This window comes from Sylvia atricapilla, chromosome 2 (assembly GCF_009819655.1).
Source record: "Sylvia atricapilla isolate bSylAtr1 chromosome 2, bSylAtr1.pri, whole genome shotgun sequence".
NCBI classification, from domain to species: domain Eukaryota; kingdom Metazoa; phylum Chordata; class Aves; order Passeriformes; family Sylviidae; genus Sylvia; species Sylvia atricapilla.
The window spans coordinates 55,345,233-55,370,305 of NC_089141.1; the positions used below are offsets into that span (position 1 = coordinate 55,345,233).

The 25,073-nt window shown below is 43.4% G+C and overlaps 1 protein-coding gene across 1 annotated transcript in view; it reads right to left on the reverse strand.

Moving 5' to 3' along the window:
* DGKH (diacylglycerol kinase eta) overlaps positions 1 to 9,054 on the reverse strand; it is a 151,150-nt gene extending 142,096 nt beyond the window's left edge. The window contains 2 exon segments of the mRNA XM_066313333.1: positions 2,511 to 2,696; positions 8,925 to 9,054. Of these exon segments, the coding sequence (XP_066169430.1) occupies positions 2,511 to 2,696; positions 8,925 to 8,981 (243 nt within the window). The 5' untranslated portion in view covers positions 8,982 to 9,054.
* Between the last annotated feature and the right edge of the window lie 16,019 nt (positions 9,055 to 25,073).

Below are 25,073 nucleotides of genomic sequence, written 5' to 3' on the forward strand. Positions count from 1 at the left end.
GCATATATTTCCTAAATCTTGTTATACACATATTAAAAAAATCCACCCCTGAGTGATTCTGTCTGCAAAGTATCACCATATGGTAGCTTTCACAAATGATCAACTGTACCAAAACATCTAAAAATAACATCTTCCTTAAGTAAAATAAAAACAATTACCAGCAGAGACTTTTGGGTATAGTTCTGAGCTAAGGAATCAATACCACGTCGCTGAAATGCTTCAACTAAGTAAATAAGCAACCTCTGGAGAAAAATAGCACAGTCTTAAATGGCTCACAAGCATCAATGATAAATGTAATATACATGCTTTGGGTTCTTTCAAAAGTCTATTCTTAGATGTAAGACAAACCCAATCCATTTAATTAAAACCTTAGCTTACAAACACATCCACCAAGTAAGTGAAGCTTAAGAAATCTAATTTGAATGAAAGGGACTAGCTGGGTAAAAGAGCAGCTCACTGATGTTCCTTGCTCTAGTGGTTTCATGTAACCACTGATCACCAACTACTACAACAGCAAACATACAACACCCTTAAACTAAATGGGAGTTGTCTGTCTAAATATAGCTACTTTTAAATAATGCATTGTGAGTTATAAAATAAAGTGCTACTGAATTATTTAACATGGGTCTCATCTTTAACAATGATATATCCCTTTTAATTAAATTGAAAGAAAGATGTTTCTATTTGGAGTTGCATATTATTGTAAATTGCAACCAGTAAAGCAACATTTTAACTCCAATTATGTCAGCAGTCAGTTTTTCCTATATATATCTGATTCACAGAAATAGAACTGGGACTCAAGCTAAGATAAGCAAAAGCAAGACTTGCAGAGCTGTCTTAGATCTTCAGGCGATCCTAGATTAGCATTCATTCACAGCCTTCAGATACAGAATATCCCACCCATCTGTAACAGTTGGCAAGAATTGGCTAGGATCTCACTCTCACAAACCTGTGTCGATAACATTCATAAGAGGCATGTTTTCCTTATGCAAGTATCAACCTTTATGAGAGCAAACACTCAAATGCACTTAATGCCACTACAGCTAATAAAGGCATCATATTCTCTAACTTCTAAAACGTTCTGAACACTGCCACACAGACGGGTTTTAAAGCTTAAAGTTTGTGTAGAACTACGTTTCCAACACATTGCAAGAGTTGTATATTATTTACTATAGTAACCTTTCAGCCAGGCCTAACATCTGTAAATGCAAAATTAACATCGAGCAACAAAATAGAATGACACATCTTATTTAGGAGGTTTCAGGAAAAAACTGCTTTCCACCTCTCATAACAGAGTGACATTACTGTTTAACAACCACGCTTTCTGTTTAAAGGTGGCTGCCTTTTGCACGTAGTGCATGGAGCAAAAGCCCAAAGGAAGAACAGCACCAACCTGACAGGACTTCACAAACTACTAACTTTAATGGGTGCTCCATAGAGGAAACAACACCACATGACCTATTGTGTAGAAATCAAACCTTAAGTGTGATCAGTCCAGGCCTGCATGGAGTCACTCTGCCCCTCAAAACAGACACTTCCAAGAAAAATCCTGATCTTCATGTCATTGCATCAATAAGCTCTCCCCAACGGGGATTTGTGCAGATCCCATCTGTGGACCACGCTTTGTAGAAAGTCATGGGATCCTTCTACCCAGCAAGTAAGTCTGTTTCATTATTTTTATGCTTTCAAATGCCTGCTTGTTGATTTTACAGGGAGAAAAAAATTAAATAAATACACCGTCCATGAAAAAAGTTAATTCCCCTGGGATAATTTCAGCAGCCCGAGACAGCCAAAAACCTGCATTAACCTAAAATTCTGACGGCTGCTTTAAGCGTCCAGTGCCAGGAGCGAGGATGCATAGAAGTTTACTTCTCTTTCGGCGAGGTGCCTTTCAAAGTGGAAGCCGCCTTTCCCTCCTTGGCGGCACTCCCGCTGCCGAAGGGGAGCCCGACGTGCCACCGCAGGCTCGGTGCCTGCCGCTCTGGCGGGGCGCACGCCAGCGGCCCCCGGGACCGGGGCTGAACTAAAAAGGGTGGGCGGCGGGTATGGAGAGTGGCGAGGAAGGGCTCGCTGAGCCAGCCCACCCGCGCCGCAGGGTGGCAGGGCGGGATCCCCACGGCAGCGGTGCCCGCCGCTGAGGAAGAGGAGCCGGAGGGAAGGAGGGAGGGAGGGAGGCAGCCCGCCGCTTCCCCCACACCCAGGACGCCCGGCAGGGCAGGGCGGCTGCCGGGGCAGGCAGCTTCCCCTCCGGCCAAGCGGAGCCCCGCCGCCCCGGGGGGCTCTTCCTGCCAGCCGGGGACAGATGTGGACGCAACAGCTGGACGGGGAGGAGGGGAGAGGAAAGGAAGGAAGAGGCACGGCTGTCTCACCCCCCCTCCCCCGCCGCCGCTCCCGGGGATGCGGGCGGGATGCAGCGGCCGTCCCCGGCTCCGGGCTAGCCCCGCTTTGGGACAGGGATGGAGAAACCGGCCGTGAAAGCGGCGGGGCTGGCCGGCTCCTGCCCCCCTTACCTTGCTGCGGATCTGGCCCGAGGTGGACACTTTCCGGATGAGTTTTTGGGGGCCCTCGTGCTCCCCTTCGCTGTCCGACGACTCGTCCGCCGGCCCCGCCGCCGCCGCCGGGGCTTGGGGCTGGGGCTGCAGCGGGATCCCGGCGCCGCTCATCCCCGACTCGGCCCCGGCCATCTTCCCGGACTCCTACCGAGAGAAAGCACACGAGCCCGGCTCAGCCAGGGCAGCCGCTGCCGCTCCCCTCCCCGGGGAGGAGGAGGAGGAGGAGGCGGCGCGGTGGGGTGGGGAAAGAGGCGGTGCGGGGGGGCGGGCACGGGGGCGGCCGCGGCTGTGGCGGAGCGGAGCGGGGCCGCCCGGCCGCCATCTTCCGCCGCCCCCCGCCACGGGCAGGGGCCGCGGGCCGCGCCGCCCGCCTCCGCCCGCTCTGGGGACCGCGGCGCGGCCACGCTCTGGGGAGCGGGGCGGACGGGCCCGGCCCCCCGCGCCCCTGCCCGCGGGGAGCGGCCCGGGGCGGCCGTCGGCTGCAGGGGGCGCCGGTGCCTTGGGGCCGCCCCGGCAGGAGGGTGCCCGCCCCGCAGGTGAGCGCCGGGGCCGGTCCGGGCGGCGAAGCGAGCGACGGGGAGCCCCCGCACCTGCCAGGGCTTCCTCGGGCGGCCCGCCGTGGCCGGGAGGTAGCGGAGCTCTGAGCGCCCGGCCCCGGCGGCACCCCCTGGGCGCCGTGCTGACCTCGGAGCGCGGCGAGGGCGAAACCGGGCGGTGCCCGGCCCGGCCCAGGGTGGTGCCGCTGTCCCCTGGGAGCGCAGGATGTCTCTTCGGGACTTGGACGGACGGCATCTGATGCGATGGGCTCCTTATCTGTATGCTATTCCTCCAGCCAGTCAGCCCCGCGGTAACTATCCATCAGCGCCAAAGCCTTGGACAGTTTTAGTAAATGCATCTGTTGCTTTCCAACGATTTTTCTCCTAATAGCTTAATTTTCTTGTTATTCTATTCATTTTTGTCTTTGTGAAAGAGTAGCCCTCACTCCTGAGGAAAGAAAGGGTCAGTTTTCTTTTTTCATCTCAGATCTGGCAGCTCGCACGATCTTGAAATGTCACCACATGTTCTGAATTGCGGGACTTCGAAATCATTGTGGCTTTTGTGTAGTCAGTGTTCCAAATAAGTGTTTAAATCACAGCAATACTAAATAAAACACACAACTCCTAGCTGCGTGGACCGGATTAAACATAGGAAATCAATCAATACTTGTGGCTTCTATATTCCCACAATTTCTATTTATATTTCTAGCAAGGGAACTGACATCTCCAAACATGCTAATATAATGCCACAGTACCTAAATACAAAGCATTTAATGAGGACAAGTAAACAGCTGTAAAACCTATCCTACACTGCAGACACCTTGCCATAGTCTGAATTTCAAATAGTTGAGAGTTTTTTATAGTCCAGCCCATTTCTTTTAGTGGAGTTTTTATTTCTAGTAGCCTAGGGGAATACAAATATTTCCATGAAGCCTTGGAGTTCTTGTGGCTTAGTTCTGTGTTACTGCACCAGATGCTTCAAATACAATTTTACTAACCACCTCCACATAAGACCAGTTGTGGAGGTTATATTTTTAAAAATATCAAAGTAACATTTAAAAATTCGAAATATCTAACAAATTATATTTTAAAGGTATTTTGATCAAATTACCTACATACTCTGTTAAGATATTAATAAGGCCTAAATCCTATAATTAATACTACATCTCAAAATGCTTGTGAAACTAAGGACTAATTCCATCTTATCTCACTCTTTAATCGAGAGGGAGTTCTCCCTCTTTTCAAAACTTGAGCAGATGCAAGTATGCATTGCTCTCAGTAGGTTAATTTAGGGCACAGTTAGGAAGAAAGAGAGTTAAAAGCAATGCTTTTGGACACTGTGTCCTTCCACCCTCTTTTCTTCCTCTTCCCCATCTTAATTTTGGTAATAGCAAGTTATGCCAGAACATGTCTTACTGTAATTCCTTAATTCTTTTGAAGGTAAGTGTCACTTGAATATTGCAAGGGGACAAGAAGGCATAGTTTCCTAATTAATGCTACTGTGTTGCACAAGATAGTAACTGTGATTTGAGAAACACTTGGTGCTAACAGAACACAAGCAACACTGACTACATTTAATTCAACTGAATTAAATAGTGTTGGCTGAACAATAGTTCAATAGTTATTGTTAGAATAAATACAATTCTTCAACTTCTGTTCATTTTTGGAGCTTAACTATGAATACTAGTTGCTGCACACTTTCTGCACCGTGCATCTTCACCTGGGTACCCCAGTGTGCTCTTCCTCACTCCTGACTGTCCCAACACAAAAGTGTGGTTACCAGGAAAGAAGGCACTAGCCTTTTACTTCCAAGCAAGTCTTTTTCATCATATCTCGGTAAATTTCAGAGCGCTATGAGAAAAAAATCACTAAGAATGTTCTCTCCAGTTACTTAATGTGAAGATTTTAGTAGCAATAACCTAAGTCTGCCAATGATAGGAAATGTCCCACAGGAACAGTTCAGTGAGAATATGAGAACATGGTTTCTGTGAAGTATGCAGTGGATACTGTGAAATTACAGGCTTTAAAGTCTGCAGTTGTTTAATGTTTACAGAGTTCTCCAAAATGGAGAAACCAAGTGTTAAGCGTTGTTGAAAATAGAGAAGTTACTCACTCATGTTAGCATAGAAGGTCGTTTCTACGAAGATATACATTGCCCAGGCACAAAGACAGTTTTAAAGATATCACTATTTCCACTTGTTCTTCTTTTCAAAGGTATTAATAGATAGTCAGGGTCCAGTTGCAGCCTTTACCCAGATAAAGCTGCCTAAGGTAGCCATGAAGTTCACCTCAATAAGGACTTGCAACTTGACTTCTATCCCTTCATCTCACAGCTATATTCTCCCAGGTGATCAGTGTCAGACTCAATATGAGAAATACTGGATAGCACGTTTCAGCTCACTGACCACAGCTACAAATACTCTGGCACAAATGGTACCACCAGATTTCTGCAAGTTGGGCTCTTGAACAATGTGTGACTATATGCAGCCATTAAAAACACATGCAATATTTGCACATGCTGTGTTTTTCACTTAAGAGTTTCACAGTTCTTAGTAATGACCTTAAATTTCCTAACTGAAGCAAGGGAGTAAAAAGCATAAAGAAAGGCTGGCATTTAAAGGAAGATACTCAGCTAACAAAAAACAGTTCTGCTGACATCATTTGTGCTATGGCAATTAATATCAGCTGATGAGCTGCCCTTTATCTACAATATATACATATTTACACTGTGATATTGTATACATTTAATATACATATATACATTGTGAGAACATTTTAACACAACCACATTGACTCCCAATAATAGGATATGTGTCACACTAAAATGCATATGCAATGTAGGAAAATCTAAATACATGTGCACTCTAGCTGCACTGAAGATTATAGTTTATAATACAGATTACTGCACTATTTGATTCCAGCCCTTAAACTGATTCCCTTTCTAACAAGCGTTTTTACAACTGTTTTTTTAAAATCACTTTGGCGTCTATAAACTAGAGGGTAATGCTTTTCTATCCTTCTCCTCAGAAAGTTGTTCTGAGGGAATTTGAATCGATAGTGTGTCAGATTAATAATGCATTATTCATCACATCTAAAAGAATTTATTGAATCTTTCCTAATTTTGGTGGTTAGTGATAGCTATGGTTCTTAACTGGGCTCCCCACTCTGAGCAAGTTAATTTCAGATCTGCCTGTCTGAACTCACTCTGCAGATCGAATTAGTGATACTATTCTTTCTTGACTTCCTTACTTAGCAAAGAGGAAGCTAAAGTATAACAAGATGTATCCATGCCACTGTTAAAGAAAGCAACTACTACATCACTTGTGGCTGGTTTGGGATTAGCCGAGGGAATCCTGTACCTGTAGGTTACAATATTAAGGAAACTACTAAACTGTGTTGTATGCTTCAAAGTGAAAAGGTCCGAACCCGGGCAGGTAATAAAAGTAAACAGATGCTTTGTGAATGTGTTACGAGTTATGTACACATTTCAAGAGTAAAGTAAAGCCAAGGCTCAGGTCATATAAAATATGAAAGTTGTGTCTAGAGCTTTGTAAGTCATTCTTGCTACAAAACCACCAAACCTCCCTTGCAAGAATGCAGGGTGAGCCTTAAATTTTAAGTCACTTTTACTTAGCTCCATCATGGGCTCTTACATGACTTTTATTGCATTCAGGAAGAGCTTTTCCCTTAAAAAGTGTGCTGTGAGTTAAGGCAAGGACTTTAAAGAAATTTGAAGTAGTGCACAGACAAATCCAATCCTGATTGGCAAAGGACTTGTGGCTGCATTTAGTGTCCCTCACTTATTTCTCAGAATAACTGTAGGAAGAGCACTTCCCAATAATCTGACATAAATTATTAACTTGCACAGATTCAAAACCTGCAAAAAATAGTTTTTTCTATCTTACTGGTCTTTGTTTTGTGTTTTAAGAGCAGGGGAGAGAGGTTTGTATACTATGTTTTCCCTTTCATCATTCAGGTCTTCACCTAAATCTCCCTTTGCCCCCATTATTGTAAAAAGCCTGCTTATGAGCAGATGCAAAGAACAATGTCGCTCTTGCCACAAAGACCATGTATTTTACCAGCAGGTTTCCAGGTAAAGGATTGAGTGGATCAGCTGAAATTAGAGTCTTAGTAAAGGAAATTGGTGCAGTGGTTAACCTTAAAACTGCATCCATGGATGTACTCTTTAACAAATGCAGCAATGAAATTATAAACATGACCCAAATCCTGGCCCTTACTGGGGGAGGGGGAAATGGAGGGAAAAAAAGAAAAAAGAAAAAATATGTGCTCCTTGTTTATCTAAGCCGTGCGGACAGAAGGAAACGGGCTTAGAGGCTTCAGCCAGGACTCCGCATTTCCAAGCGGAGAGGGGCTGCAATCCATCTGCCTCCCGAGTTTCAGCTGAGTTTTGGATGACGGCAGCAATTTAAATGTCACTGTTTAATAGGATAACGCATTCACAGGAGTTGACTACACTGCCTTCCTCCCACGATGTCTTCATCTCTCCAGGCAAAAAATCTCGGGTTTCCCTTGCCTGATCCGTTCAGTGTCAGCTCCGTGTTACCAGAACACACATACAGCTGTTTTCCCTATCACAGCTGCATCTCCGGCAACAGTTTCGGGGCTTGAAGACTGCAGAGGGCAGTGAAGGGGGGTGTTCAGATTAACAACAAAAATTAGAACAGTAAAAATATATTTGTGAGGGCTACAAATCCTAACAAGGAAGGGAGTGAACTTAGTTCGTTGTGGGTAGCTCCAGGGCTCGGCTGCTGCTTTCCTGAGGGTGCGCACAACAACCACGCAAAGAACTGGTCTCCCCCGTGTGCTCTTTAAAACTGGGTTTACAAGTAAAACCTGGACCAACAAAACGAGTTGGCAAGACATGGTACAGTCATCTAAAGAGGAGTTTGGCAGTGGCACGGGTCCATGCTTCATGTTGCCTCGCCAAGTTCAGGGCCAGAGGCAGCCTGGCCTTGACCTCTTAGATAGCCTGAAATCTCCCAAGTAGCTACCCAAAGCCTATTTTTAGCCCTCCCTGCCTGATGTGTGTGTGTGTGTGTGTGTGTGTGTGCACAATGGAGAAAAGCCCAGGAGCGGGACCAGACTGCCCTGAAAAGGGAAATCTGATTTTATCGCCTGCTGAGGATGCCGGTGACATGATTTCCTTTGTTGGAAGGAGGGTCTTCGAGTTGCTTAAACAAACCGCAAAGGCACCTCACCGCAGCTTTCCTCCTGGCCAGCTTGAGCACTCTCCTCCCTTCGTGGCGCCCAAAGGCACGACTTTCCCTACACCCCACAAGGCAGGATGACAGCAAGGTACCCCCAGCCCCGTTCCGCTTTGCCGCCGCGGTGGGAGCAATTCCCAGCCTAGCTCCAGAAGAAGACGAGGAGGAAAGTGTGTGTCTCTTTCTGGAAACTGCCTCCCAACGCTGCTTGGACAAGTTGCTTTTGCTGTGCTAAGAGAAGGAGTTTAACAGTGCCAACATCCAGCCCACCCCCCCGGCAAAGTTGAAGGCAAGGCTCTGGGTGATAATCCCAGGCTTTCTACCCGGGCAGTGAAACTCAGAAAGGGCAATGAACCCCGTCTCCCAGAGGGACGAGCTCGTCAACAAATGGCCAGACACGGCGGGGGCGAAAGGCTCCCACCCCCTGCTCCCTGCGAGGAGGGGACGAGCTCCGGCGGCCGGGCTCTGCCGTGGAGCGGGGTCGAAAGAAGGGAAGAGGGGGCTGGAGGGCACAGATAAGGATGGTAGCCCGACCCCCCCCCGGCTGAACAATATAGGCAGGAAAAAGGGTAGGAAACGCCTGTGCAACGGCAAGGCACGCATGTACCTACCAGCTCCTCCCAGGCGGGGCTGCGAGCGCTATAGGAAGGGTACCCATGCTCCTCCATCACCCCGCAGCACGTCCCCGACCTCCGCGGGGAGAGCGCCGACGGGCAGCGGAGCTGGGTTCGCCGGGCTGCGCCTCCCTCCCGCCGCTGCCGCTGCTCCGGCTGGCAGCGCTTCCCCGGCGCCGCTTGTCCTCCCCCACCCCGGCCCCGCTCCTCCCTTTTCTCCCCCGGCTCTGTCCAGGCCCCCTCCTCCCTCCCCGCCCGGCTCCTTTCCCTCCCACGGCCACCGGGCTCAGCCCCGGTTCCCGGGGGAGCCGGCCTGCAGCTGCCGCGCCGCTCACATCATCGCCGCCTCCCGCCCGCCGCGCTGTCCCGGGCGCCCCGCACGCCCGGCCCCCTCCCGCCAGCGGATCACGGGCAAATCGCCTTGGCCGTAAGCCGGTTTACGGCCGCTCCTGCTGTCGGCGTCGCGGCGGGGCCAGCGGGCGAGGATGCGCCCCGCGGCGAGGGGAAAAAGCCCCTCTGTGCGCCGGGAACCGCTCCTGCCCCGCCGGGACACGCCGCCCCCCCGGCCCCCGGGCTGGCACGGCTGGGTGCGGGATCTGCGGCCCCGACCGGCCCCGCTGGGTGTTGCGGGGCGTCCCGCGGGGAGCATCGCTGCTCCCGCATCGCCCTGCCCCGAGCCCAGCCAGGAGGGGGCCCGGGTCAAGGCCCTGCTGCTGGGACAGCCCTCTGGCCCCACTCCTGCGCGAAGGCTCCGAGAGCGCGGTATTGAGCTTTCGACACCCTGGGGATGTTTAATAGAGTGTGAAACGGCACCTCGTTCCCCCGCAGCGGCGCCGGCTGGTCCCACGGGCACGTTAAGACAAAGTCCCCGGAGCTGAGACACGGCATAGCCGCTGTGGAACAGAGGGCACGGATGTGTAGGCTATGGCTGACACGGGGAGTTCTAATTTCCGGGGCCACCACTCCACCCTTGTGGAGCAGCAGGATTTCTCTGCCCCCCATTACACCTTTTATTAATACAGAGTGTGAATACTTTGGCCTTCTCGGTTTACTGGATACCAGCATCCCCTTGAACACCAGCCAAAGCATTACAGCTCTTCAAGTGGATGTTGTATCTCCTTTGAACTCAACGCTTTTGCTCATTTGTTTCTCCCTGTTGTTGTGAAATAGCGGGTTATGTGAAAAAAGTAGGACTGGAGGAGAGAGAAAAAAAATGAAGCATACTCACTATCCAAAATAACAGTGTTCTTGACTCCACTTTCAGCATGCCCTTTTGAATTTGCAGATACCATGTTTGATTACAACAAAGCTATCTTCAGATCATGTACTTGGTAAGCGCAAGCATGCACAAGAAATTGTATTTCACAAGAAAAAATAAAGGAATTTGTATTTGTAATAGTTGTACTTTTATGTATTTTCATTTTCTTTGTGTTTTAAAGCTTTTTCATACAAAAAAATTCCATGACATCTGAGTTTTAGCTTTTGCAAAATACATCTATTTACAAAGATTACTATTGGTGCAAAAAGATTAATCTTATCTACTCATTTAACTAAGGCTATAAAATATACTCCCATGAAGTCAAGATGATGTGCCACTAAGCCAGGCCCACAAAATTGCTGCAGGAGCTCAGCTCATTTGAGGAACTGAAATTGCTGCACTTCTTCCAAATGTAGAAAAAGGAACTATTTTTGTTGATAATAAGTTTATCAGCAGTGAGTTGATGAACTGCCTTGATGGTAAGAGCGTAACCTCAAAAGGAAGAAAACAAGATGACTTAAGAGCACTTTGGTTTTCGGATGGCAGCTTTCTAAAGCTAATGGTGAGCAACAGTGGCCCAAGGACGACTGATCTCTTTCCCTTTGTTCCCTGAGTATGAGAGACTACTGAGGAATGTCATGTTATAAAGGGTTTTACACTAAGAAGGAGTGTCAGAGTAAGATTAGTCAGCTCCCCTCCTTTCCTCATGATGCACAGGAGGATCTCACATGATGGTTGTTTATACCTCTCGACATCTGGCCTCTTTAGCCTTGGTCACTCTGAAGCTTTGCAGCAAAAGTCACCTGCCATGGAATATATGTCATATAAAGTCTCTCAGATTCCCTTGCTTGCTGAACCACAAAAATTGAGTATCTTAAAACTCTAAGAGTCTTGAAGTTACTTCTTCAGTTCACACACTCTATGTCCCCTTCTGCCCTGAAATTCAGATTCTCCGTGTGCCTCCAGCCCCATTTTCTGTTTTGTCTGCCCTGAATCTTATACCTGTGACTAGATATGCAATTGTGTTCATCTCATTTCATCCCCTGGAGTTCAAACTTTGGTTTCCATAAGTGGAAAGCTAATATAGGCCCCAGAAGATTATAACGACCTACTTAGGTTGGAGGTGTATTTCAAGGTCTTGTTGAATAAGGACAGGTATCAAGTGCTGCACAGACCCTGCTGCGTCTAAGTGCAACCCATGCAATGCAATTCAGCTCAGCCCTGCCCTTTTGGGCTCCTGAATGCCAAATCTGATTTTTTAGTTTTTTCTGTCAGGGTGACAGATTTCTGTCTTTGCTAAGGAACCCTAGCCTGTGTGATTTCCCTCTGCTCACTGAATCGAAGAGCACAGTTCCTGATGAGACCGAAGTCTCTCACTGCTGCTTGACTGAACTGGTTGAAAATCACAGGCCAAGGATTTTGCTGGAAAATGTAATTCTGTCAAAGCCAACAAAGAATTTAAGGACAGATGTCAGAATGACAGGATTATTGGGGTATTTTTGTTTGTGGGCAGACTGCTGCACTTACAGAGGGCCAAGGGAAGTGAAGACAGGCCCAAGGCGAGGATGTGACAACCCATTCTTACGGGGAAGAAAACACCTAAGATATGATAGTGAGGGGTAGAGGAGCTGCCTGCTAAAACAAGGAGTGACCAATCGTTTCCATGAGAAGATGGGAGGTTGTATTGGGAGAAGAAGCCACTGGAGGCAGTTGGAGCAGGAGCAGACTGTGGTTCTTCTATCAGGTCTACCAAACTGCATCAAAACATCTCCAACACAGCCTGAGGGTCAATTTAATTTTGTTCTGATTTTTTAAATTTTTTTCCATGTCATGTTGTTTGTTTGGATTATTTTGGGTGGTTTTTTTTAGAATCTTTTCCAGTCTTTTCAACTCAGTCTAGACATTAGGGGTTGAATGTCTTGGTAGTAGTCTATCTACTGTGTTCAAATATTCCTCATCTCCCTCTGTCTCTTTTGTTCCTTCCCTCAATGAATCAGTGAAAACTTGAACAACAAATCAAATGTTTCATTATTGACTTATTTTACAGGAAGTGAATTGAAAATAGCCTTCATTTTCTAAGCAAAATATTTTGGATATATTGGACACACTTAAACATATGAACTTTGATTCCAGTGCTGTGGTTGGACATTCACAAGAAGGTCCCCACCACTTGAAGCATTTCTATTCTCTGGGGGTGGAAAAAGGAGCTTTCAATTTTTTTCCTAAGCTGAGGTAGAAAGGCAGTAAAGAATTAGCTTTTTTATATTTTACTGTACTTTTCCACCTGCATTGCATTTAGCATATATGATATAGCAAGTATACACTAATTCTCATCAATTTATGCTAGCATGAAACTTCCATCTTTACTTGGCATACAGTATGAAACCTAACTTGACTAAATTCTTCAAGGAAATGTTGTTTTTCATTCTCTTCACTGTAAATATGCCTTTTTTAAAATAATGTTGCATAACATTTGAAGGTATGATTTCATCAACGTGGTAGCTGGGTAGTTCCTGCCAGCCAGCCAGGTAGTAACAACCTGCAGTGGGTCATTAAAATGAAAAATGTATTAAAAGCAGAGCAAAATATATGTACCCCTCTGGTAAGTCTTCAGATAGAACTGGAATAACAAAATGGGTAATTTAAAAAATACAGGTATATTTTTTCAGTAGATCCTGATAGTTGCCTTGAAATTCAGTACTTTCTGTTTGTAAGAGCATCTAAACTGTTGAAAATAATTCTGCATTTCTCCCAGTTTACTGGGATTACTGCCTGGAACTCACGTTGGCACCTGAGAAATGTTTTTAGCCTACAGTTTTCTTTCATGGACTTCCTCCAACATGTGTATTCTTCTTTATTATTATAATTCCTCTCATTAATCTAACAACTGCTTCAGCACATACCTACCTGTAAGCAACAGAATGGCTTTAAACAATTCCCTTGATTTTTGGGTTTTACAAGTGGGAAATTATTTATGCAGATTGAAGAATTATTTTCTAAATGAAGTGCTTTAGAAAGAGAGAAAAAAGCCTTGGGAAAAAGTGTTTTACTGGAGCAGTAGCAGAGCTATGGAAGGACAATCCACCATCCACTTAATTTCCCTCCCAGCATTTTTATTTCCCATTCTAAGTTCTCCACCCCCCACCAGTGTCAGCACCTCCTGCTCGTTCTGCTGGCATGGAGAATCACCTCAGCACCTCCTTCTGAGTGCCAACATCCGGGACTAATGTTGTTGAATAGCATTTTCTTTATGGGCTTTTTTCTGAGACATCTAGCAGGGAGGTTGGAGTTATTTTTTGTCATCCCACCCCCTTTCACTGCCCTGACTTTCTGCTGAAGTCAACAGATACCCTGAAAGTCAGAAGAAAAATTACATGAAAACACATGGCTCTGGATGGTGTGGTGCTTGTTCAAACCACTGCTAACCTTCACTAACCACCTCTGCCAGTGCTCCTGGCTAGGGCTACGTACTAATACATTTATTTAAGGATACTGGTGAAACAGGCTTAAGTCATTCTAGCTTTGTTTCATAAAATCACCTTTGGGAAGGGTAATTCACTCCAATCTCTAAGACCCCTGATGACCAGGACTTTAGATCCTTCCTAGCGGATGTAGTTAGTAAATGACCTAAACCTGCTGCCTGCAATATGTATCTCATTCCCCATAAATATGTGGAAACTATTCCATGCATCTTCACTAACAACTTTTGGTGGGTTTAGAGGTTGTTGTCACACACTTCTATTCTCAACTAACCTAATTTCATTTTCATCATCGACCTCTCAGCTCATGCTTCCAAGATGTTGCTTGTGGCTTGCTTGAAATGCAGTGCCCACGTTCCATCTGAGGCCTCACCTTAAATAACATCAGCCTGGGTTTGCCTAGGTGTGATGTACAAACTCCTTGATTGATCATCCTGACCAATGATGAGGATATTCAGACATGCTTCCTGTATGTGTGTAAAGCAGGACTTCCTCCTGTTGGCATCTCTTTAGATCTGTGAGCACCAGTGGATATTTCAGGTGAAACAGCATTTCCTAGAAAAATATCACATCAGTGTCAAAAGCTTCAGTGAGTCTACCCCATCCACAGGCCTGATCTGTTTTGTCCTTATTATTATTTGTCCTTGAAAAGCCTGTATTGGTTACACCCCTCCCTGTTTTCTTCAAAGTAATTAGAAACATTTAATGTTTATTTTGTGAGGAATATAAGTTTATGTGATGGATCAGTAATTCCCAAGTTCCTTCTTTTCATCCTTTTTTAAAGTTTCACTTCATAATGCAAGACCTGAAATGATTAAACACAGGATGTGTTCTAACCTCCTTTTTACATACGAGCCAAACACCTCTGATGGAGCTTTGCATTTGGGGTTGCCCACTTTGGGATGCCTGACACAAGATTTTAAACTCATTCAGACCTTGCAGATACAACTTTTTGACAAAGATTTATTCTAAAAGAGAAAGAGAAATTCCTAGTAAAGCATGAAGGTTTATGCATGATACTTTAAAATCACAAAAAAGTTAATAAATATACTACTTCTAAAATGCTCAGAACTAAAATGGAGGGTTTGGTTACACAATCTCTAAAAAACTAAAGAAAAACAGAAATGGGAGAAAAGAACTTTTCTCCTAACACTGAAAAGAACTTTCTCCTAAAGGAGAAAACAGGTGGCAAAGTTATTTGTTTGGAAAAAGGAAAAATTTAGCCCACCCAACAACTTGGCACTTAGATGGAGCCATTTCTTTTATTGTGTTCTAATAAAACACAGTATTGCTTTCCAATTACAGCAAGTCAGTATGTAAAGTTCCTACTTTGGTAATTTTTCTTTTCTAAGTCTATCAAGGTACATAGTCAAATAAAAATTAGAAGAGATTTTTTTCTTCAACTCCCCTGCTTAATAGAGGAAAGAGACAGAATATTCCCGGTAGAGTTTTGTTGCTTGCACAGGTGAAAGGACGAGGCAACCAGATGTGTGGAAGTGGTGGGTGAGTGTGAATGCATTCGTGTGGCAAATCTGAATAAGTAACATGACGGACTCACATCCATGGTCCTGGTCTTCTTTGGAGATGAGCTAGGGGATACTGAGACAAATACTGTTGTCCTAAAAGAAAAAACTAGGAAACTAGTTTCCTGAAGAGTTGGTGGATGTAGTGCTGAAAACCAGAGTATTTCTGTGGCCAAGCCAGTGAAGTATATGTTTACTTTTAAGGATGCAGTTTGTCCCATTTATTTCACTTCTAGCACATGCTGAAAGAACACAGTCTCAGTGGGTAACCTTGCAAATTGACAGATTTCAGATGAGAAATATCTGCTGTATAAAGAAGGTATGAAAAGAAGGAAGGAAGATGTCTGTGACAAACAGTAGAGAATGAAGGATGTGTCTGTTTACTTTTCTAAGATGATACATTTTTCTGACAGTAACAAAATCAGTTAGTTACTCCACAAAGACCAATACTAAGTAAAACTGATGCTTTTAGCAATTGAGTCAAGTATAACAAGATTAAAATAATTCTTACTATAAATCCTGTAATTTAAATTCAATTATCTCAGGGACAAATCGCTCCACAAAGTTTTTCATAGGTTCTATTAACTTAATGTGGAGTTGAAATTCTGGCATTGCTCTAATAGTCTTCCCACATTACTTTCAAGGGATCTCATCATATGGTTTGCATAGCTATTTTTACTTTCAAATAAAGAGAGTGTGTAACATGACTTACCTGAAAAGAAAATAATTTTTTTGTTACTTTAGCCTTATTTAAGTTTTATTTCTAATTTAAAGACATAGTCTTGATCCACAAAACAGCCATAGGGAATAGGAGAACTCCATATTAACATTGGTTAGATGTAACCAAGCCTAGTTTAGATAAATGAAAAATTAAACAAAAAGGACATTTCTCTAAGTTTTAGATAAGAAAAGCTGAAACGTGCAGGGGTGAAGACTGTGATCTTTAATGTGTCAATATGGACATCATTGTAATTATGGACATCATTGTGTCATTTACCACAGAAGTTGCACATGAATAATGTTTGGTTTTGGGCAAAAATATTTTATTATCTTACTGAAGATTTGCACTGTTAAAATTTTTATATTATTAGTACTACAATGAGATTTAATAAGTATGTATTACTATTAGGGACTTGCAGCTTTAAGAAGTTTATTAATAGAATTTACCAATCTGCATTACTACTGTCAAATTAAAGCATATGCAGGCATGTATACTTCTACCCTTTCCTTGATATTTTAGGACCAACTACATTCCCTAGTTGGTCCTAAAATCTTGCTTCACAGTGTGGTGAAATAAGACTAGTGAGATTTTTCAGCCAGCAGTGGAAATTTCTCATCACTCAATGGAGAATTGTGACTTCTGGTGGGTCTTGCCAGCCCAGTCCACAGAGGGTGTGGAGTGGGGGGAAAGGCAGGTTTGTCCATCCTGCTGGGATGCTGTGCAGTATGGGAGACAGATCTGTTTGCTCATGTCACTGTGAACAGGCTGTGAAATACCTGAGGAGCTAAATCTTCCCTTGTGAGGAGTGGTGGAGTGAGGCAGTGGGGACTAGCAAATACACTTTTGACCACATGAATAGCAAAATGGTAAATTAAGGACAACGTTTGAAGATACTTTAAGCTTTATGTTTTTCTGTACTACTACAGTGTCAGAACAGGGACACAATTTACAAGCAACGTTTTTTCCTGTGTGAGATTTGTGCAACTTAGAGGGAGTTTCATATTGGTGACCTGGTGGGCGAAATTATGCCAGGTGGAAATGTTTGTGGTTTGGATGGAAAAGTACCAATCTGATGAACCTAGAAGAGCCTGAGCAGCTCCTGGTCAGCCAGATTTATTAGGCAACAGTTTCTAAGATGAAAGCATCTGACTCCCATGGAAACAAGCAGAGAAGGAGTTAGAGACAGGCAGGTTTTAAGTGATAATATTTGTAGATGTCATGAAGACCAAGGGGATGATAAACCCTGAAAATGGCAAATCACTGAAATAAATTATTTGGACTGGCTGGTAAGATGAAGATAAGCAAATATATTTCTAAAGAGAAAAATGAAAAATTTTTCACTGAAATAAAAATTCTGTAGGAAATATAAATCTTTATTAGGGATTCCTTAGGGTATGTCTCCATTTTGATAAGGTCATAGGACTCATGGTCTTTAATCAGCTGTGTAAGTTCTAAAGCCAGAATCAAATCATAAATTTGATTTATGAGTAGAATTTCTGGTACTTGTGAGGAATATTGTCTGTGTACTTGACACTGAGGTACACACAGCTGCAGCATGGCCTCTGGTTCTGTGGTCCACAGTCCAAGACACACGATTACTGTTTAGGAAGGGTGCAGAGAAGAACCTGCAAAGCACCTGAAAGACCTGAAAGACCACAAAACATTCTTTACAGTTAAAGACTCAGGAAATTTGTCCTGACTAACATGAGAAGTTGAGAGATGACTTAAGTCAAAGTTTGGCAGTCACAACATGAGAAAGATGGGAAGGGTTTTTCTTCACTCTATGTATGAGCTATCAGAAACTCCATCTACTTTAAAAGTAGCACTAGAAACAAGGACAGATTTTAAACCAATAATAAAGTAATCATTGGAATAACACACTGAGGTTTGAGTTAAAAATTTTTAATCAGAAGATTGTGTGTTGTTTTAAAAGTTCTCATTCAAACTCAAGTGTATATTATGGGTTGCCCTATAGAGAATTAAATAATCAACTCCCACTTTTCTGAGTATGTATGTTGGGTTTGTATGGCCAGATTTTGGTAGTGAGGGGCTACATGGGTGGCTTCTGTGAGAAGATGCCAGAAGCTTCTCCCATGTCCTGCAGAGCCAAAGCCAGACTCCTCCAGGATGGACCTGCTGCTGGCCAAGGCTGGGCCAATCAGAAATGGTGGTAACATTTCTTTGATAAGAGATTTAAGAAGGGAAAAAGCAGTTATTGTGCAAATGTAATTGTGGCTGGAGAAGAGCAACGGGAGGATGTAGGAGAGGAACAGCCCTGCAGACACCAAGGTCGGGGGAGAAGGAGGGGCAAGAGGTGCTCCAGGTGCCAGAGCTGAGATTCCACTACAGCTCGGGGTGCAGACGATGGTGAAAAACATCTGACCTCCTGCAGCCTGCAGAGGTCCACAGGGATGCAGAGATCCACTCACAGCCCATGGATGAGCCTGCACTGGAGCAGGTGGGTTCTTATAATGAGGCTGTGAACCCATAGAAAACCTGTGCTGGAACAGGCTCCTGGCAGGGACCTGCAGACCCGTGGAGAGAGGAGCCCACACTGGAGCAGGTTGGACTTGTGACCCTGAGGGGGACCCACAGTGAAGCAGGCTGTGGCTGAAGAACTGTGCCCTGTGGAAGAGTGACCCACATTTCAGCAGTTTGTAGAGAACTGTCACCCATGGGATGGACTCCCATTGGAGAAGTTTGTGGAGGACTGTCTCCCATGGGGGGGACCCCACATTGGAGCAAGGGAAGGACTCCTCTCCCTGAGCAGCAGCAGGAACAACGTGTGATAAACTGACCATAAACCCCTCTCTCTGTGAGCCATTAGGAGAGAAGGTAGAGCTGGAAAGGAGGAAGAGGTGGGTGTAAGGTGTTTTAAAGTTTATTTTACTTCTTATTATCTTGCTCTGATTTTGCTAGTAATAAATTCAATTAATATTCCCAATTCAAGTCTGTTTTGCCCATGATGGTATTTGGTGAGCAATCTCTCCCTATCCTTATATCAAACCATGAACCCTTCATTATATTTTCTCTTCCTTGCCAAGCTGCAGAGGAGAGTGATAGAGTGGCTTTGGTGAGTGTCTAGCATCCAGCCCAGGTCAACCCCCCGCCAGCAAGTAAAATCTCCTGTAGCATATATGGTGTATAATCTTTTCTGACCAGATAATCAGCAGGGAATCTTTTGAGTTTATAATCACAGAAATATGATATATTGTCTCAAGGTTAGGAAAAAAATCTATTTTATTAGAGCAAATAGGGGCATACAAATATCCTTATCCTCTCACAAAAGCAATATATTTTTTAATTAAAGGAGATCTGGGTCACAATAAAACCCAGAGTACTAAGAATTCTACAGCTGATGCACGTTTTCTGCATCTTTCATCTTATTCTCCTGATGATCTCCTAGATAGCAATGATTGAAGCTGTCTTTTTATTAGATATGACAGCTTCCACTGATGAGGGTGTTTGTAATTCTCAGGGAAGAACAGATGTTAAGATGAAATGTCTTTGGTTCTCTAACCACAGAGTTGTTTTCTTGGTAGACTACTCAGATAGTGGTTCTGTAATCATTAAATACCAGCTCTACACAGTTGTACATCATTTAGCAGTACAAATTCGATAAAAATCAGGCAAGAGCATATGATCACATTTCAGTTGGTTTAGCCAGAGCACAGTGTTTACATTCACCTTACAATTTTATGTTCATTTTATTCTGGCTTCAGGAAGGCAGCATGAAGTTAAAATTGCATAGACAGATAATTAGTTGCTCCACATTAAATCTACATTAACCTGATAGAACAAAATTCTCTCTTCAATTTATTGTTAACAAATCAGTGGAATGACTCTGTACCCATATAATGAATTCTTATGATTACAGTGGCTTTGAGATTTGATGCTAAGTTCCCCAAAAAATGGATTCACTTTGTTGTTAAACCAAAGCTTGAGAGCCAAGTTGGACTGAGTATAAACAGAGATACCAAAGAGTAATCTCATTGTGCGTTCTCTCCAACGACAAATGCCAAGCTCTGGGATACCTTTGAATTTGCCAGTGATTTCTGAAAAGGGAAAAAGAGGAAATTCTTTAGCCATAACAGGAACACTTTCAGGAAAAGAGCTGGAGGTAAGGATGGTTTGCTTTGAACTTGTTCTTTCAAAGTCAATTTGTGTGTCTTTACATGTAGAGCATTATTTGTAAGAGGTTAAATTCCCTCCAGTTTGACCTACATTGAGTTTTGTGGTTTGGGAGGGTGCTGTGTGAGCTGGACACACCAATGAATTTTAAGGATGGTAGTAGTCTGAGTAAATGAATGATGTAAAAGAATGAATAACTTCTTTGTCAACTGGCTGAACAATTTTAGAAACCATGAAGGTGAGTTGGTTGGGGTTTGGGTTACAGTGATTATACTATTATTAAAAGCTGAAAGAAGCCGTGGTGACAAAGAGCTGCTTTGAAATTAGCTTGGGAGGGAGTGTTCCATAAAACCCAAGCAATACAAACATCAGTGTGGTCAGTGTAGGAATGGACTTTGGTGGATGAATTTTCAAGGAAAAATGCCTTGGCCAGTCTGGGATTATAGTATCAGAATTTATGATGTAGGAAACATGAGAAACAAGGACTTAAAAAAGACTAGATAATGAGCAGACAGATAATGAGCACAGTGTTTGTAGTGTATTTCTGAAATGAGACCACTTATCTTCATGGAGGCAGATGAACATATATGTCACAGCCAGATCAGGTTCTATGTCATTGCTCTACATTTTGAAAATAAATTTTAAAAACCTGTTTCAGGGCATGGAATAGTCCAGAAAGGGGAGCTTCACCCTGATCTGGTGAATTTCACACATCTTTTATTATGTGAATTGACAAATGTTGATGTCTTTATGAAGAGTCATTAACATTCAGGTAGATAGAACAGTAGCATGCCAACTCCTCAAAGCACAAAATTCAGGGTTACTAGGTAATCTTTGAAGACTCTTGGAAGCACCACTTGACAAAAATATGCAGGAAGGCTGATGATCTTTTTTTTTTTTTACTTGGAGATTAAAAAGCTCCATTCTCTTGTAGTTTTGAATGCAGAGTCTCTCATACACTCTTGCAGTACATAGGATAAATCTTGTCTGGTTTTTTGGCTTATTTTCATCCCACATTGAGAAAACACATAGCTAAAAATACTTTGGGATGCTTTCCAGGGAATACCACCCATGTGTCCCTCAAGAGACTCCTCTTTAATGTTCCTTAACCCAAATGGTATTCAACGTTTCCTGTGACAGACTGTGCCTCCACAAATAAGCTACATAAGTTCTCGTATGAGCTGTGCACTGCATACGGTGGAATAATTGCCTTAAAAGAATGTTGAGGCTACAAAATGAAGCAGTCATAGAGGTAGGCAATGCCAAAATAAGGCAGTCTGTGCAAACTCAATATGGTCCTGTTGTGCAAAAGCCTAGTCTGAGCCAATGTCTCATCACATGTTTTTATCTCCTGATTCATTCCAGCTACAGGTACATCCAGCTATTCAGTGGATGAGAAGCCACTTGATATTTCTTGATATTCATCATTTGTAGTAACTCTTCTTAGTGGTTTATTATCTATACTTGCCATTCAGAAAAAGAGAAGTCAGTCAGCATGAACATGGCTCACTTGACAAACAAAATTGACTCTGATCCTCTCGGCATACCTTCCCTCTCTGGTGTGGCAAAGCTGTGTCCAGATCATCTACACTTTAAGGAATTCCCCTGCTGTGTTTTCAAACACATCCCTTCAAACAAGGCCTGGTATCCCTAACAGTGGAAAGCAGCATTATGCAAGCCAAGCTTCTGGTGCTGCCAGCTGTTTTTCTGCCTCACATAGTATGCCCTTCACAACTGACATAGGAAGGAAAACTTTATCCTTACATCAGCAATATCTGCTCTAGAGCTGTACACCTTAAACTACCAGGTGGAGTTTTTTTCTTGGGTGAAGCACAAAATCCTGCTTCTCAGTGCACCAAAGCTCTTCAGTGAATATCCCACTTTCCGTCATCCTTCTTGGCTTCAGACAGCTGAATCCTACAGCACGGGTCCCAGGGAGAAGCAAACTTTCATCTAAATACTAGGTTTGTGTTTTTTTATGAGCCAGAAATTGTAAGTACCAGGCTGCAGAAAAACATCATAACGCCCAGACCCTTTTGAACAGGGCATAAAAGACATTCTGTTTGAGAAATCAATGGAAAAACAGATGTCTAAATGGGTGCAAAGTGGTGCTGCTGCTATTAACGATGCAATGATTAATGATTCCAAGTATTTAGGATACGGTTAACCCTTTTCATAGACTCATCTAGGCATATAAATAGAACTTGTATGATTTGACTTCTTCCTAAGCCACACAAATAGCCTATTTTACATTGGGTTGCAACAGATTCAGAGACAAACAAGGCACTGGCATGCAGAACTTTGCAGAACCTCCCTTAGCATTAAAATAGGCAAAACATGGGTCCCCCTTCCCCCTCTCCCAAACCCGCTAGGCAAATGGCCAAAAAAAATAAAAAAGCACCATAGCTTCGAGCAGCCTCAGACTCTTTGCTCTGGTTGTTGCAATCCTTCTGTTTGGCCTCTGAAGGGGTGAAGTAGCCCTTTCACACGTCTTCTGTGAGGGTGAAGAGGATGAGCCCTACCAGCCTATTTTAAGCGCAGTGTCTTTGAGAGAGAGAAGGCTTTTTGGGGTTGGGAAGGAGAGCTGCTGGCTTTGCCCTGATCTGGTGTTTTCTACCCAATAATATTGAATGTGTCTTCAAACAGGGCTGTGCAGAAGCCTCCCCACCACTATTCTTATAAGCTGGTTGTTTACTATGAGATCAAACATGTTGCTTATTTGTTTCATACTGTCCCAGATATGACTCCTCTGAAGTGAAACGCTTTACAAAGGTTATCCACAGTTGTCTGTAGCCTCCACTTTCTTCAGGAGCCTGAGTAATCTGCAGTTACAGGGATAAGACGTCTGATAATTCTCCCTCCAAAAAGACAGGGTAAAAGCATGCAGAGCCTGCCTAGTGCTGATAGCAGTTTTACACGTTGAATCCTTGAAGCTGAGGAAGCTGCAGCTGCCAAAAAAAGGGAACATTTTAAAATTAAGACACCACACAGACCTAGGAAAAATTCTCACTTAGCAAATGAAATGAGGACAAACAGCAAAAGAGAGATTCTTCATTACTGATTTTAGCAGCTAACTTTCCCTCAAGGGTGCATCAGGCTTCTTTTTTATTTTCTAATCAACTCTCCTGCTGCGTGTAGAAGTGGGGAGAAGTGCAAGACCTCAGCCATTCATTCAAATCTAGTTCACGGCATAGGTCTGCATGGGAGGATCAGTCCCATCACTCCAACCCCTGTTTCGCCATAAAAAGGCAAAACTTCAGCACTCTTCACCTTCTGTACTCAGGCAGAGTGGCATCTCCTTTCACACTTCCTCCTGCTTCCATGTAGCTGGTGCTTTTGAATTCTCCAGAGCACAGTGTATGACTGAGCTGCTGAGAGTTATCACAGGGGACTGGGACTACAATGCGAAAGTGGAGGAGGCACGCAGTTATTCAGCTATATTTATCCTGATGGGAAGGGAAGTAATGAGGAGAGGTATGTTGGCGGAACTGAGCAGCAGGAAGGACATGACATTTCAAAGGAGGGAAAATGCAAATGAGAATCTCCTTAGGGCTAGTTAAAGGGAAGGGAAGGCAGGACTGAACAGAGGAGGAGCGTATGTATCCAGCAGAGAGAGTGCTGTGGTGTTGTGCTCTGCGCCTCTGCATAGCTTTTCTATCAACAAAGAATTGAAAAGAGTATATAGGTTTCTTTTTCACATACAGCTTTCCAATTCACTCAACCATACTATTCCTTTCCACCTCAAATAAACAAGAGAATACAAGAAGACAGAAAAAAAATGAGAACGTAAGAAAGACACACTCTTTCACACTCGTAGGATCGTCAGACTAAATGTATCATTTCTGCAGCTCCATAGAAAGCAATGAAGCTGAAATTACTTCTTCATGCATGGATTACAGTATTGCGTAGTGATTTTTAGGCATCCATAAAATGCAGTGTAAATAGTTTATGCTCAGTGCTAAGGGTGAGGTGCTTTGTTTGTTTACTTCTATTAGACCATGGTTATTCTGCAAGGTCAAGGAAATATCTGATTGAAAAATTTAGTACAAATAAGAAAATTATTTTGAAAAAAAAGTGGAAAAGATTTGCAGAGTGATAAAATAAAAGTTTAAATTTACCTCCATTTGAAGAAAGCTGGAAAAATAGTTTAGAAATATACAGTAGAACTGTGCAAGCCCAGGCAGTACAGGAAGAACAATTAAAGTTATTACACCCATTTTTATTTGTTCAAGATGGGAGAAAATCAGAGAGACATGAAAGGCAGAAGAGACGTCATGCCAGACAACTTTCTGATAGATAATGGGCATTCCAAACTTGCTATCTTATGTTCTTTCTTAGCTTATGTCTGACATCCATCTGCTAGGTTTTGCTGTACATCACACCTACGTGGACTCTGTTCTTAGATTTTCTTCCTGAAGGAATAAAAAAAGTTCATTGGGGTGAGGACAAATGGAAGTCAGTAATCTTTAATATGGAACAGACTTCATATTCAGGTTGTTTCATAAAAGTGATCAAAACAAAATAAAAAATCAGATTAGCAGGATAGAAACATAAACAATGAACACAATAATAACATTTAAATTAAACACAAGTGCATAAGGAGGCTAAACCTTTCGGTCACAATCTGTTGCATTAGTGTAGATACACAGGCTGGTAAATTCTGTGGTGTCTGGTTCTTAAGGAATAAATGTCACTTTGTGTCCTCTGACTGCATCTGAAGTCAATAAATCCATCTGCTGCCTTTCACGCATGTAGAATGCATTTTCATCCCCTCCGAGCCATGTTTGTTGGCCAGCTTGCTATAAATAAATGACCTGCACGACACATTCATATCCTTGAATTTCAGCCATTAATTTAACTATGCATATTGCAGTCTCTCCCAGGTACAGGAGGAAAGGGGACCACAAACAGCAATAGTCTTAAGGTGCTTCCCTTGCCATTATAGATTGTCAAATGTGATTTAAAAATATTTGACAAAAGATAAATAAAGACAACAGGTAATTTCAGCAAGAGCAGTCTATTTTAATTTCTCTT